This window comes from Manis javanica, chromosome 7, assembly GCF_040802235.1.
Source record: "Manis javanica isolate MJ-LG chromosome 7, MJ_LKY, whole genome shotgun sequence".
In the NCBI taxonomy this organism is placed as follows: Eukaryota; Metazoa; Chordata; class Mammalia; order Pholidota; family Manidae; genus Manis; species Manis javanica.
Window position 1 is genome coordinate 128,663,514 of NC_133162.1, and position 15,787 is coordinate 128,679,300.

Below are 15,787 nucleotides of genomic sequence, written 5' to 3' on the forward strand. Positions count from 1 at the left end.
ATGTCAGCAAACCAAGACTGAGTACCTAACCCAGGTGAAGTCTCAGAACCCCCACCCCAGTCACCAGAAATACAACTTTTAATTAGTCAACTTGGACTTCCCTTGTCAGCGCTAGAAAATTTCCTGATAGACACCTTTTATTCCCCTTAGGAGGGTGACCTGGCTTAGAACAATGAATTATCTACTGCTAATCTCCTTTTTTTCTGCTCCCTACTTTTAAAAACCTTTCCTTTTCTGCAGTTATCAGAGCATCTCTACTTGCTAAATGAGATGTTGTCAGATTCATGAATTACTACTAAAGCCAATTATATTTTCAAATTTACTGGGTTGAATTTTGCTGTTTTTTTAACAATGCCAATCCAACTTATTTGTTAGACAATTCTTTTATCCTTTGTATTAAATAGATAATCTTATTAAAAACATTAAGCCTAGAGAATATTTTACTGGGTTTTTTATACTGAAATGCAGTTCAGTTTTTGATGCTTTTAAGATAATTGTAAACAGACACCCCTTACTATGGTATAATTAGTTTTATGACATATCACTGGAGTATGAATATTGTATGGTGGTTTGTATTGGTTAACTCACACCCAGTTTTCTTATGATGATGTAAATTATTGAATAATGTACACTCAGTGTTTAAGTGCTTTTATTTATACCATAAACATGTTTCCATGTCATTTGAGATTTTTTTAATAAACATTCAAATAGCTTGCTGTAAAGATTTTCATCATACAAAATCTGTTACATATATATTATGAGATGCTTCAGTTCAAATAACAGTGCAGTAATTCATCTATGCCTAAAAAAAACTACCAAAGGCTTAAATGTCAGGTATTGACCTTCTATTTCGAGTGGCAGTTTATACATTTTGAATTATATCAAGGGGAAATCAATACGATTGAAATCTTAATTTGGTCCACTTTAAATGTAATTTCAAGGATGTGCTCATCTGATCTATTTAAGCATGCATTCAGAAACAAAAAGTAATAAAAATCAATCTCAAGTGATATGTTTATTTCCAGAAAAGACATTTACCCTGGAAGAAAGAATTCATTAAAGTAGTTTAAGGTCTGTGTAATTAAGTGACAAAACATCAATTTGTGATTATTTCTTTAAATAAAACAAATAAAGTTCACTTGTAATCTTATGACTGAACTGGACAAACAAAATAAATACTATTTGTCGGAAATGTGCTTTTCTTTGTCCTTTTATGTTTGACAAACTCATAGATGATATGTTTTCTATTTGTAGCCATTTTTGGTGAAATTAATAGAAATAAATTTGTAAAAACAGGATAAATCAAATCTGTTGAGTAAAGATTTCTTTGTGTTAGCATTTTTTTCTCTTAAATTTTAAAATGAAGCCGTGAGTGTCTTATTACGTTGAAACATATTAAAAATCCTATTTTTTTGGTCTTAATCATTTACTACATAGTAAATTATGCAAGCACTGTGAAATATAAAATGTTAAGGTATCTAAGTATGTCTAGACTTCATAATAATACATGATATAAAGAAAAAAATGAAAATTTAGATCTTCTGTTATTGTAGTGATGAATGCAGACAGAATTTTAAATGAATACTGTTCAAATAATTTGTAGCCTAGACTAAGGTCATAACGTCAATATGTCCATCTATTTAATTTAAACTTCTCTTGTAATTTAGAATACTGAGCACAAAAGTACTTTCCAGCAAAACATTGGGAAACTTCAGAAAAATTTCTCATCTGACTCACTATCAGCTCATTATTTGAATCCTGGGACATCTCTGCTTTTAATTGTTTCTTGCCATGTCTTCCCTGCTTGCTTTTTAAAAAACCATGTTTTACTGGCAATAAAGAAAATCTTATATTACTTAACATTCCTTTACTCAGGTAACTTGGTAGTATGCAGCTTTGTGTTTTATTTTGTAGGCATTCAAAACTAGGGGTGCTTCTGTCTATCTGAATATATAGGAAGTAGACACTGGCAGCACTTCTCTGATATTACATGTACCATACAGTTGGGGGATGAGTAGGGTCCTTGCCTGTACTATGTGTGTTTTCAGGTGTTCTATTCTGCAACCTCAGAGATGTTGGCAATTTGGAAAGTGTGCAGGAGTGAGAAGAACTGAGCTAGGTCATTATTTAATATCTATAGTCAGAGACAAGTATGCTAGGAATTAGTACCTTCTGATACATTGTGTGTGTGTGTGTGTGTGTGTGTGTGTGCGCTTTGGGGCTGGAGACTGGGGTGTCTGTCTCAACCTTATCCCTCAAGCATTAAAATATACATAGTATACTTTACAAATACATACAATCGCTTGTATTTTAAGTGACTATTTAGTCACATTTTATCTTACTATGATTACTGAAATTTCAAAGGATAACCTGAACAGTGCTAGTGTGAGTATATAAGAAACAGATTAATTAAAAATCCATATTCTTTTGAAAATGTCAGGCCATTTTAAAACAACTTTAGGAATAACGGAACTTTTGGATGTGTACTTAATTTCCCAAAGCTTGTTCGTACTTCCTCATTTTTTAAACAGCCTCTCTCATAGCTACCAATCCAGTGCTTTCTGTTCATCTGTGTTTGGTTTGGGGTTTCATTTACTACACAGGGCAATGTTCTCTTGGTTCTGGTTTTTCAAACCTTAAAAATGGAGGGGAATCGAAACCACTGAACAGACTCAACAGTCTTTAGCTTAGAAAAGTCATATTATGACCAATAGCTTACTTACAAGTTTTCTTTGAAGATAGTTTGGATTTTTCTTCTTAAATAAGAGAGAAATGACCCTAGGGGAGGAATTAAGACAGTATGAAATTTAGATTAATGAAAATAATGTTATCTGGATATTTTCATTCTTGCAAAAAAAGTACATTATTAAAAAAGTTTTTAGATGTAAGTTAGTGCCTGTTTAGCCACCAGAAATTTTAAGTAATCAAACAATAGATGATTTAGTAAATTGCCATTGTGTTCTTGCCAGGCAATAATAAAAGTGAAATGTTTTTATGTTTCTTTGATTTTAGATATAATGCTTTCTGCCACTCAATTCAGCTTACTAGTGTCTGGGTGGAACTCAGCAATGTAGTAGCACTGTTAAAGTAATGTGACTTTGTGAAATACGACAGCACCACCATGCCTATATTTAGTACTGCACTTAGTAAAGTGTTTTGGAAATAGTTGGCTTCTCTAATAAAAGTATCCTAACTAGCTAATGCGATTTACTTTCGTTTTCCCCAAAATAATTTTGTTTACAAATTCTGGAATTTTCATGTATAAATAGATCAGAAATTATATACTTCATTTTTAAATTATGTATATATACTATTATTTTCAATTTAACTTGTACACTTTGAGCTACCAAAAATTTGCAACCATTTGTACATGATATTTACATTTTTCTTATTTACAGTTATTTGTAGGTTATTGCAAAACTAGTTGTGCAAGTAGATGACACTGTCAATACCACATAAAGATCTTTGAAGAAAATATTTGCTAAAAAATAAATATTTCTGCATAAAGTATTTCAAAAGCATCATGATTTCATGCTACATTATGTGCATAAAGACTAGGAAAAAGTGTTTTGGTAGATTGTTTCATTATGTTTAAAGCATTCCAAGCATTAAACTACATAACCAGTGTGAATGAGCTTTATATCAGATAACTGACATTTCAAAGTGATTACGTTATTTTTTGAAATGCAGTATTCTTTAACTGAAAACATTCTGATACACATTTTCCTAAACAAAATTATGGAATGCAAATTTCAGCTAAAAAGAGGTAATGTGCCTTTAATTAAAATCAGGTATCTAGGAGATTAAAAACTAGAGAATCCTCACTATTCTTATCTTATTTGGAATAAAGGGTACCAAATCATTTCAATGCTACTCTAATTATAGGGGCATTTTGATGAGACTATATGGAAGAATTAATTATAAGATTATTGATCCTTACATTTTATTCCTAAATAAGGATGATGGAATGATGTAGAGTGTTCTTATATACTCAAACACTTAATATAATGTCAGTATGAGAAAAAAATAAGTTTAAAAGCTAACAGTTGTGATTATTTTCATTTAAAAATAAATACAGAGGAAATACAAAGAATTAGGTTAAATGTATGGAATGATTTAAAACTCACAGGTATGCCAAATTATTTTCTCTCAAAATATAAATTAACTAATGGAAGTCAAGATATCATGACTACAATTTAGCAGTTCAACTAAGTTTTGATACTAGCTTTTCAAGAATAACCGCATCAATAATGTTAGTTCTTACTATACAAATATTTTATTGGGAGCATTTATGTAATAACATTGCTATTCTTTAAAAAGTTTGACAATGAGCTTGGTCAATGATTGGTTCTGTTTTTCTAATATTGCATTTCTATAGATGTTTTATTCTATTTATAGTAATGAGTTATTTTTAATAAGCTTTCTTGTTATCTCTTTCAACCTACACTTAATAGTTTACATACATGTCTTGTGATCATTTCTTTTTGTGCTTTCGGTTACTAATAATTCAAGTCTTACTGTGAATTTTCTTTTCTGTATTGCAAATTCTTAAAGCAAAGTATAGAGCATTTAATTAATTATTCTAAGCATGAGCACTGATCAATGACAATACCTAATATTTCATAAAGAATTTTAACCCATGATCCTTTCAGTTTTTAAAATGTTAATATCACTCCTTTTTAGGTTAAGTAGAACCATAAGAAAACAGCTTTGAATGAGAATTCTTAAGAAATGAGGGGGTCAAGATATGGAAGCAACCTAAGTGTCCATCAGTAGATGAATGGATAAAGAAGATGTGGTACATATATACATGGAATACTATTCAGCCATAAGAAAGAAACAAATCCTACCATTTGCAACAACATGGATGGAGCTAGAGGGTATTATGCTCAGTGAAATAAGTCAGGCAGAGAAAGACAGATACCAAATGATTTCCCACTTTTGTGGAGTATAACAACGAAGCAAAGCTGAAGGAACAAAATAGCAGCAGACTCACAGACTCCAAGAAGAGAATAGTGGTTACCAAAGGGGAGGGGTGAGGGGGTGTGGGTGAGGAGGGAGAGAGAAGGGGATTGTGGGGTATCATGACTGGTGCACATGGTGTGCATGGGGTTATGGGAAAGACAGTGTACCTCAAAGACAAATAGGGACTCTGTGGCATCTTATTGCACTGATGGACGGTGACTGCAATGGGGCATGGAGGGGGACTTGATAATAAAGATGAATGTAATAACCACATTGTTTTTCTTGTGAAACCTTCATAAGAGTGTAGTATATCAATGATACCTTAATAAAAAAAAAGTAAGAGGGAGAGGGGGAAGCCATTGCAGACCTAGAAAACAACTGTGATGCAAATTTATAATTATGCATGTGGGATGAAGTTGATATTTGACAAATTTTGGTATGCTACAGCACAGGAAGCTTCCCTACCACTGGCGTTCTCCTATTCTGAGCAAATGGGTCTTTGAAAGTTGTGTAGGAATCACTGTATAGATTTTTGTCACAGAGGGTAAATACAGTCAGGGTTGGGTAGGGGAAAGGGCCGTGGAAGTGCACTGCCACCAAATACCATCTTTGTGATGATGCACAAGTTGCATGATGACCTTACATCTATGTGTTGCTTGATAGTTTGCAAAGCATTTGCACATGTATAACTGAAGAGGGTTCTCAATACCCCCTCAGGATACTTAAGATGTAACCCCCATTTTTATAGTTTTGCATACTAGGGCTCACTGAGGGTTTGTTCTGAGAGTAGGTGGAGAAGGTAGGATTTAAATTCAGGTTTACCACGTTGAATCATCCCATTTCCATCCTTCCACACTAAAGCTTAGGCAGTCTAAGTATCTGTGCAATGAAGGAGTGGGTTTAGACGCCTAAAGAGAATCATTATCACTGTAAAAGTCTGTTTTTCTGAAAAAATAGGTGTATTTTCTATAAAAATTGTATTTTGAAAATGTGTTTTCAAAGATCCATTTGGGAACTCCATCATGGATCTAAAGAGGGGCTTCCACAGGGAGCCAGCCTGTGCAGAGCACATTCTCATGGTGCTGAATCTCAGATCACCTCTGCATACTCAGCATTTCACGGAGATTCAGAGTAGATGTGTTTGTAACAAGGAGATTCATACTCTATTATTATTATAAATAAGTATTACCTTAAAGCTATAAACCTAACCATGCAAAATACAATTAAGGGAGAGAAAACAGCTCCACTTGCTTTTTCTGAGTCAAAAACTTTAGTCCTTAGGCTTGAGATGGATGAATGATTGTGCATTGAGCATTGACCCCCCTATACAGAATTTTATTGTTGTTAACCATTTGATCAATAAATATGAGAGATGCCCTCTCAAAAAAAAAAAAAAAAAACTTTAGTCTTGACAACAGCTATTTGTTTAGTTGGATTCATAGCCTATAATGAAAAGCTAAATTGTGGGAAATTGTTTTTTTCCTGATTGTTTTTAATGTCACATTCCTAGTTGACAACTGAAGAATCTAGTATTTTTTGAGCACCTACTATGTGCCAGGCACCTTGCTATCTCATTTCCTCCTCAAGCTTCTTTGAAGCAGGGACCAGCATCTCATTTTTACAGATGCAAGGAAAAGACTCAGAGGTTAATGAACTTGCTCACTGTCACACAGTTAGTAATGAAAGAACTCACAGAGCTGGCGCTCTACATTGGTGGTTCTCAAATCTGTGTGCATCAGGATCATAAGCAGGGGGTTTTGTTAAAGGATGATAGTAGAATCCCACCCTAGAGTTTCTCATTGAGTGGAGCCCCAAATATGCATTTCTAACAAGTTCCCAAGTGGTGTTAGTGCTGCTTATTATAGGACCACACTGGGGGACACCCATCATCTTGACTTCCAAGTGCTTCTATGGACTCACTTGGTGGGCACATTTGTTTTCCTGCAAAAATAGGATTAGAAACCTAACAATATTTGAACTGTTTTTGTAATTTGCAAAAATTTTGATTTGCAGCAAGAAGTCTACTTAAATGTATTGATCTACTTTTGGTTTTAAATTTGGATAAGCAATTTAAAGACACTATATTATAAATTAGTCAATGTTGCAATTCAATTTTTATAACTAGAGCGACAAATTCCTTTTTTTAACCATGAAAAGCATTTAGAGGAAAAAGATTGTTAAAATTTTAGATATGCTGATGAGGTGATAGAATTTATCCTTTGGTAATATGTGATGGGATTTTAAATGAGATTTGGACAAGGCCATTGTTCTTTTAGGCATTTTGGAACCATTGCTAAAGATCAACCTCAAAAAAAGATTTTATAAGCAACCCTTAAACACACATATTCAACCTGACACCAAATGTTGCTATGTCCTGACTTAGTTTCCATATCTTCTGTCCAAATGAGTTGGAAAATTCAGCTCTGATGACCAACCCATGATACGGATTTAAGAAACTGTGCTGTCCCGATTCTGCCCTGGCCTTCATGTTTGCTGAGTGATTGTTAATTTAAAAACTCTGCAAGAACCTTGCTTCAGCATTTTTCATTCCTAGGTTTTTTTTCATCAGCTAATTAGAGTATGGGAGTCCCCTTCAGGGTAAAATGTTAAGTCTAACTTTCAGCTCCACCCAGCAATTAATAGCAGCATGAAAATATCCAGCCCGAATCAACTTTAGATTTTAGATGGCATTTTATTTAGGCCTGGGGACCAGGTAACACCTTTAGGAGGAAAGCAGAAGGTGTTATGTTGGTGCTTTTAATTACCTAGAAACTGAGCAGTTATACGGGATTATTATTGGCTGCAGCAGTTAAAACTCTCATCAGGATTCCAGGATGGATGGGTCTGACTGTTGTTGATACAGACCCTGGGGAAAGTGACAGTGATTTTAGGCTTTAGATCTTTGGCTGGGACAAGGAACTTCATTTTGTAAATTAAGATAATTGTTTTGATCATGTATAAGTCATTTTAACCATTGAGTCTTCTGACATTTAAAGCAACATAAAGTCTGCATCTTTACATTGCTCAGTTTTTTATTAAGCTAAGATCCTGTAGGAGAGGACTTTCCTAATCTTGTCCAACTCTCTTGAGATTTATATTTTAATATCACGCAATTATTTAGCATCAAGAAATTAAGAATAAAAAAGATTTGTGTTATGCTAGAATTTAAATAAGCTGGATGCTTACACACCATTCTCTTCTTCCCATTCCTTCATGCTCCGTTTTTATAAAGAAGTATTCAAGGCTTGATGTGAAAGGCTGAGTTTTATGCATGTCGTATCAAATGTTGCAGCTGAAGCATTCACTAATCAAACAATCAGATCTAAATTCCTCACCTGCTAAATCCTGTCTCCCTACAAATGACCGTCTCTGGTGAATTCATTTTGTATTTCCCTGGAATTTAGGCCAGCAATCCTTCTGAAATTTGTTGCAGCTGCAAAAATATGCCTAAATATGGTCATAAAATCCCTAAATTGTCCTGTGAATCACAGTTAGCCATTTCTCTCTACCCTGCAAGGTACCCATCAATGTTTTTAATGAGGAAAGAAAAATATCAGTCCCTAAATGTGTACTGCATTGCACCAAATGGCTTGGAAGCTGGTTAAAATGATTATACTTGTATTGATTAGTCATTTTGCCATATATACTTGATTGCTTATGTCTTCATTTCTCAAAAACTAAATGGAGAGAAAAACATGCCTCCCACCCAGATTATTAATTTATGTGACCATTTAAAAATATATAGGGAGGGATTTAAGGTCACTTTGATCATATTTTAAATAGTGCAACAGTTTTTGTAGATTTAAATAAATTGCTTGTATTTGAAACTAACATATTAGTGTCACATGTAAAGGTAAGTCAATAGCTTATATTTCTAACCTGAAGGGCTAGAAATCAATCCATTTAATAATGTACACAGATATGTTTCTTTAAAATTATATGTGAGTGTAAGAAACGAAGAACTTTCAAAGAATTTCAAAATATTGTTCAGAGGGAAAGGCTATAAAGGATCAGTCCATAATAAGTTTAAAACTGTACTCAAATGAATTGTAAAATAAAACTTTATAACTAGAATTGACTAATCAGAATCATAAAATAAGTTGCAATTTTTTCTGTACCCTGATTTTGAGAGGCATATACCCCACCCCACCCCCAAAACCAAACAGTTGAATATATTAAAATATATTCCATTGTATGTTTGATATTCTGGGGTTGATACATATTCAGCACAATCTCTATATAACAGATTTTTATTTAATCTTCAATTAGCAAACGTGTCTGAATAGCCAAACAAAACTTCACTGCTGGTGTGTGCATGTTCTGTATAGGCAGGCAAATGCCATTGTTTTCTCCATAGCTGGGATTAGAAAGCCATAGAACAACATAGACTTAATGGAAGCTGGTATTGCCATGCAGACTCACTCAGACTGCATATTTTTTGAAAAGAAAACCATGTGCATCCAGTCTTTTGATCAAATTCAGGATTAATCTAAAAATGAGCCAGGAGAAAGCTGAAGATACTACTTTGTGTCAATCACACATTCACAGTTCTTAAGGAGACTTCCTTCCTGCCCACCTCCCCCTAAAAAGAAAAATTAGAGAAACTGGTTTCTAAGCATTCGAGGAAATTGCCAGTGGAAAATATTTTAGGTAGTTTGTGAGGGCGGTTATAGACAGAATTTAAAATAGGCCTTTTTGTCTCCATTCCATTAGAGCTGGTTCTGTGTTCATGCATCTGGAGATAGCTTTCTATATTGTCAGAGATTTGTAACTCTAAAAGTGTATTTTTTTTTCAGTGTGGTGGCATGGATGTAATTAATTATAAACATCTTGATGGAGAAGGGTATCTGTTCTCAAAAGTGACTGAGTTCCCTTTCTCTCCCTTGAACTTGAGAATCATCTGAGTTTCATCCATGAACAGTTTATCCCTTGGTTTCTTACTTGTGTGGAAGGCATTTTCATAACAAAGTACTGATTTAGTAAAAGCAATAAATAGGAGTCTCCATGCAAGAGAAAGTGGAGTTTCCTAACATGCACATGATTTAAAAAATAAAAATAAAAAATAGGTGCCTTGAGATGCTGGCAGTTGTAACATTTGGAACAGAAGAATTCATATGTATATTTACAACCTAACTGCTCAATTTTACCTTACAAGCTTCAGTTTAGGAAAATATACAGTACTTTTGCATATAATGGTACCTTGTGAGCCCCTGAGTCAAGTAGAGAGGATTGAAATACAAAAAGGAAAACAGCCATTAAAAGCACTTACATTGTATGTGGAGTAAATAGTACAAAATAATTATTTCCCTGGAAGACCAGGATCAGAAACATGCCTATGAAGACCCAAGATTCCTACAGTGCTTAGGGATGACTCTGTCAAAGATGGATGCCTAACTGGATGAAGGTAAGTTTTTCTTTGCCGTGGGTGAAGCTCTAAAGAGAGATCACAGTCTTGTTTTAAAAGTGAAGTCAAGTTGTCTTCCGAAGCTGTGTTGAGATGCACCCCACTTGAGAGAGATTCTTTGGATTTAAGTTTAGATTTTTCAAGGTCTAGAAATTCAGGACACTGATAGGAAAAGAGAAAACATGGTTTATAGTTCATTTAAACAGATTTCAAAAACTACACTCATGAAATCTAAATATGGTTTGTTTGCCCATTAACCTATACTTGATTAGTGGTATTAACTAATCTTCACATCTTTTTCAGCATTCAAGACAAAACTGGCATTGGAAATGTGGGTCATCCATTGAATAGAGAGTACAAGATGGAGATAAAAGAAAAAGGAAGGAAAATCACCATTTCTAATTAGAATATATTATCTAAATCCCCTGAAAACACAATACATGCTTTTGCTTGTTTCCCAGACATTCCAAGCTAGTTAGGAATAAATAAATTTCTCCTTTCGTATTTCAGGAAGACTGCATTATTTTCCTTCTGCACATTTCTTCCCGTTATTAATGTAGTTTCTGTTCCCAGAACACTTTTCGTTGAATTCCCAAACTTCTAGAAAAGTTTTACAAAATTGGTCTGTAAATCCTTATTCAAATCATTGTTTTTAGGTACAGTTTTGCTATAGCGTGGAAGTTATTAAGAATATTTCCTAAACAAAATTCCAAGGGAGTTAGACTTTTCAAATGAACAGAGTTCAAAAGGGCCTCAAGGACTTCAGAGGCAGGAAAATGGACACTTACACATTCCGCCTCTTGCCTTGTCATCAAAGTGAGGAAAGTTCAGGGATCTCTGGTGATGGGTGGTGTGCAGACCAGATCGCTAGCTGGCCTGCCGTGGGACGTCGGGGCTTCTCTGGACAGCTGCTACGTCCCACTGCTTCCTGACACGGCCTCTTGTCAGCCAGAGCAAACTACAGGCCTTTGTCTGAAATGCTTTCTGGACCCAGGGTTATTAGCTTTTAAGGCTCTATCATACAGAAATGTAAGTAAATTGATTCTCAAAAAGAACCTTTTCTTAAAAATAAATAAATAAAATAGAGTCTTTTAAAGCCATTCTTCTAGGTCCATTGTTCTCAAATTTTAGTGAACATAGGACTCCGTGGGAAGCTTGTTGAAATGCAGATGGAAGGGCCAGTCCCCAAAACACTAATTGTGCAGGAATAGAGATGGGGATGTGGGTCTTTATTTTCTACAGCGGCCCAGGGGATTCTGACTCTGGGGGGCCCTGGAAACACTGAGAGTCATTCGGCTGTACACTGTACTCACTTGTGAGGAAGGACGGAAACTTCGGTCGGTCTTGATGGATGCTGACGGATGACTGGTTCTCATTAGGCGGAGGACGGGTCTCTGGTACTCGGCTCCTGCGGTTACCATACTGTAGGCTGGGGGGACCACGGTGGTTTGTTTCTGCAGCAGCTGTAAGATGGTCTGGATGTCAGCTGTCATTTGGGATTCAAGTCTGCAGGACAGACAGAAATGAGGGAAGACAGTCCTAAAGCAGCGCAGGATTGCCGAACACTGGAGAAAATTTCAGCACCACTAACCCTGCTTTAAACAAGAAGGACAGGAGAGGGAGCAGGGAGATTCTGCCCAGCTGATGCTCACTTTCTGTGTCTGATTATTCTGATAAAGACCATTGCCTTCCAGCTCATGTAATTAGATCGTAGCAGAAACCAGCTGAATGGAATAGGGACATATTTACTAACCTTTATTGATTTCTAAATGTAAAACACACTAGCAGTCTGTTTTTAATCAGTACTTTGCTTTGCTTTTTAATCAGGCTTTGCTCAGTTTCTTGTGAGCATTTTATTTACTCTTTAAAAAAGAGATTTGTTAGCTCATTTCTTTCACAGTTGCAGCCACTGGATAATTTCTTAAGTGTTCGAAATTTAAATTACCTTTATTTTACCTTGCCTCTCTCCTGATTCACAAATTCCACATAATTTTCATTGCATTCTTTGTTTCATGCTAAGTGCTGTTAAAAGCTAAATTCTTTTGCCATCTATAGTTCAAGGTCTTTGATATTTAAAAAAACAGGCCAAATGTACAAGTTCACTTGCTTCTATGAGCTGTCTGGCTTGCAAAATACCAGCCTAATGATTTTTTCCTCGAAGCTCACCTGTCCTGTTAATATCATTCTCATTTTAAATTAAAATTCAAGAGAAAATAGCAAAATACAATAGGCCTAATTTCCCTTCTTTGCATGTGTTAACATTAAAAAAGAGGGAATTTTGTGAACATAAGATCAGAAAATCTTCAGAAAACCTTATTTTAACTCCTTACATATTTGTGCTTACTTTTTGTCCCTGCATGGAAAATGCAAAGAAAAGGTAAATCTTAAAAAAAGTTAAAATCGTACAACTAATTTTGCCCGATTATATACATACTGTATTTGTGGAATTCAAAGTGGAGAGAACTTAGCCTTTAATTTGAAAAAGAACAGTGTAAACCTGGAAAACATGAGAAAAGATAATTTTTTCTCTTTTTAGTTCTTACTTGACACTACAAATTTTCCTTCTGTGTATCATAAGGACATTTTTTTTCAGGTTTTCTATATTTGGCATATATAGCCATATAGCGTTCTGTCTTCTAAACCAATAGCTATAAATTATACATGATTGCAGCTTGCAAATATCAAAAACACACACTGAAAAGTAAAAAACTGAGTTATCAATTAGTTTACTTAGCTACTTGTTGCCCGTAGGTCCAATCTAATTGTTATGGCACCAACTAAACTGAGCAGACTTGTTATACATCACATTTTCCTTTTGTTCTTCAAGGTTCAGCTCAAATTTTATGTGCACCCAAAATCTCTCCTTCTTTGACCAGTTCAGAATTAATTTCTCACTCCTCTGAGTCTTCAAAGAAAACCCTACATTCAGATTTCATTATAAATATGTTTGTACAAATTTTCCTACCTTTAACAGCATTTAATATTTAGTGGATAGCTCACACAATGTTTATCACATTGAATGTAAAAGGATTCGGGGAGTTAGGGTGAGGGATAGAATAAAACTTCCATCTATTCATAGGATTCGAGACCCAATTAAGACTCAAAAATCATAATACTGTTTTCAAGTCCTGTAAAGCATTTGTCAAACAGCAGTGATCTCCCAGAATCATGGATTCCATCTATTTGAATAGTGTTCGTGAAGAAAAAATCTTTCGGAAGGTGGGGCTTCAGTAAGTGCCACATGCTGCCATGAGTGGGGCTCACCCACACGTCTTGTGCAGGTGAGGGGGCTGGTACAGGTGAGAACTGAGACCATCTGTGTCAACATGACTTTGTTGTGTGTTCCAGGGAAACTTCACCTGGAAAAAAGTAAGACTAAACAAAATATAATTTCACTCTTTCAGGCATTTTTTACAGATCAACTCATTGGAGACAGCAGTCTGCTCATGTGAACAAATTGCTTGTTTCTCAAACAACTGTTATTGATCCAGACTTGCTCCAAGATCCTCACCTCACTGTGTCTATCAGTCCTGAATTATTATGTCATGAACTTTGCCCAATTCCAATGAGTTTCCCACCCTGAAAAGTCCAGATTTTGAAATTCTATTAATATCTACTTCTTACTTTCCCTTCTGAGACACCACTTAGACTCTGTTAAGGTGGTGGTCAAACTTGCTGCAGTGATTTTGAATACTTAGGTTTATTAACTGGTCATCTGATATTTTGGATACTTAGGTGCAATGGATTGAAAGGCTGTGTTCCTCCAAAAGTCGTATGTTGAAATCCTAACCTCAATGTCACAGTGTAAGAAGTGGGGCCTTTGAGAGGTGATGAGACATGAGGGTGGGGCCTCATGAATGAGTTTAGTGCCCTTATAAAAGAGACGCAGGAGCTTTCTTCCTTCCTCTGCTTGTGAAGATGTAGTGAGAAGACAGCCGTCTATGAATCAGGAAGCTGCTCTCACCAGATATTGAATATGCTGGTACCTTGACCTAGGAATTCCCAGTCCCCAAAGCCATGAGAAATAAATCTCTGTTGTTTATAAGCCACCCAGTATATGGTATTTTCAGTACACCAGCCTGAACAGACTAAGACATTCAACAAAGGGGAGCTCTAGTGAAGAATTCCTTTACTATGCATTGCTTACATTTTCCTGTTTTATGAGTAGGGTCTGTTGGCTTAATTGGAATAGACTCTCCCACTAAGAACAAATAATCTGCTTTACTCAGAAGGCACTACAGAGAATTTTTTAAAAATCCAGCTTGGTTTTTAAAAGGGAAAAGAATAACTGAGTTTTTTAACTTTTTTTTTTTTTTTTTGGTCACTAAAGGGTATTTAAATATGCCATCCCAAAATATGCTACTTTGCCATATTGATTATTTTGACCTGGAGGTATCTGTAAAGCAACAAATGCAGAGAGAGAACTTCTCTGGATTCTCCTTATCTGCCTAAACACATATCTTCCAAAAGGAACTCAATTGTCATCAGTCCCCTCCCTGGGAATTTCATCAACCAGGGAAGATTGACTGTTATCAAAGTAAAGGAGACCAGAATTGACACCGATCTCAGGCAGACAATGTCACAAACTCTCATGTTTCCCATGTATTTTTCTAAGGGGCTGTTCATCTTCCCTAAACCTCATTTATTCTCCCTCCCCTAAGAGGCCTACATTCCCTCACCCCTTCCCCTATGAAGATGATATTTAATCTTGAATTCTAAGTTACCTTTGGAAGTTATTTATTTCCCCCTGGGTATCTCCCTTGAGGTGTATGTGTTACTATATTTCTCTTTGTTTTTCTCTTGTTAATCTGTTCTTTATTACAGGGTCTCAGGAAAAACTCAGAAGGGTAGTGGGAAAACTGTTTTTCTTCCTCTACATCAGCATAGCTATATAGCTGTGTAAAATGTATATTTTTTCATTCACTTGTTCAAAGACCCACAATGTAGTAGGCATGGTGTTGGTAGGTGAGGGGAGAACATGGTGATGAATAACTATGGAATCTGGTCTCAAATGCTGACAGTGCTGACCTCACAGGAAGGAAAAATGGAGGAAATGCATAAATACCTATAATGTCAGGTGAATCCAGTGCTCAATGCCAGAGCAAAGGCATTGATAAATTGCTCTGGGTGTCCTGCAAGGGATGGAATCATTACTAAAAGCTTTACATTCTCTAGGGCTTTCCAACTCAAAGTGTGGTCAAAACTGGGTGCTTGTTAGAATGTGGACAGAGTCTCTGCAAACTCCAGACCTGCCAGACTTAGAATCTGCATTCTCACAAAATCCCCAGATGATTTCAATGTATATTAAAGTTTGAGAAGCCACCAATTTAGGATGATTTCTCTAAGTGTACATCTAGGCCTAGTATATCAATATCAATATTAGTTACAGATATAGTAATATATACATATATATTCCAT

The 15,787-nt window shown here is 35.4% G+C and overlaps 1 protein-coding gene across 2 annotated transcripts in view; it reads right to left on the bottom strand.

Annotated features, from left to right (window-relative positions):
• Positions 1–1,339: 1,339 nt before the first annotated feature.
• The window catches only part of KCNH7 (potassium voltage-gated channel subfamily H member 7), a 434,910-nt gene continuing 420,462 nt past the window's right edge, over positions 1,340–15,787 (bottom strand). For both annotated transcript variants that reach the window (XM_073241556.1, XM_073241555.1), the window contains 2 exons: positions 11,683–11,875; positions 1,340–10,531 (listed from right to left, as the gene is read on the bottom strand). In XM_073241556.1, coding sequence (XP_073097657.1) covers positions 10,265–10,531; positions 11,683–11,875 — 460 coding nt within the window. In that variant the 3' untranslated portion in view covers positions 1,340–10,264. The remainder of the gene's footprint in view (positions 10,532–11,682; positions 11,876–15,787) is intronic.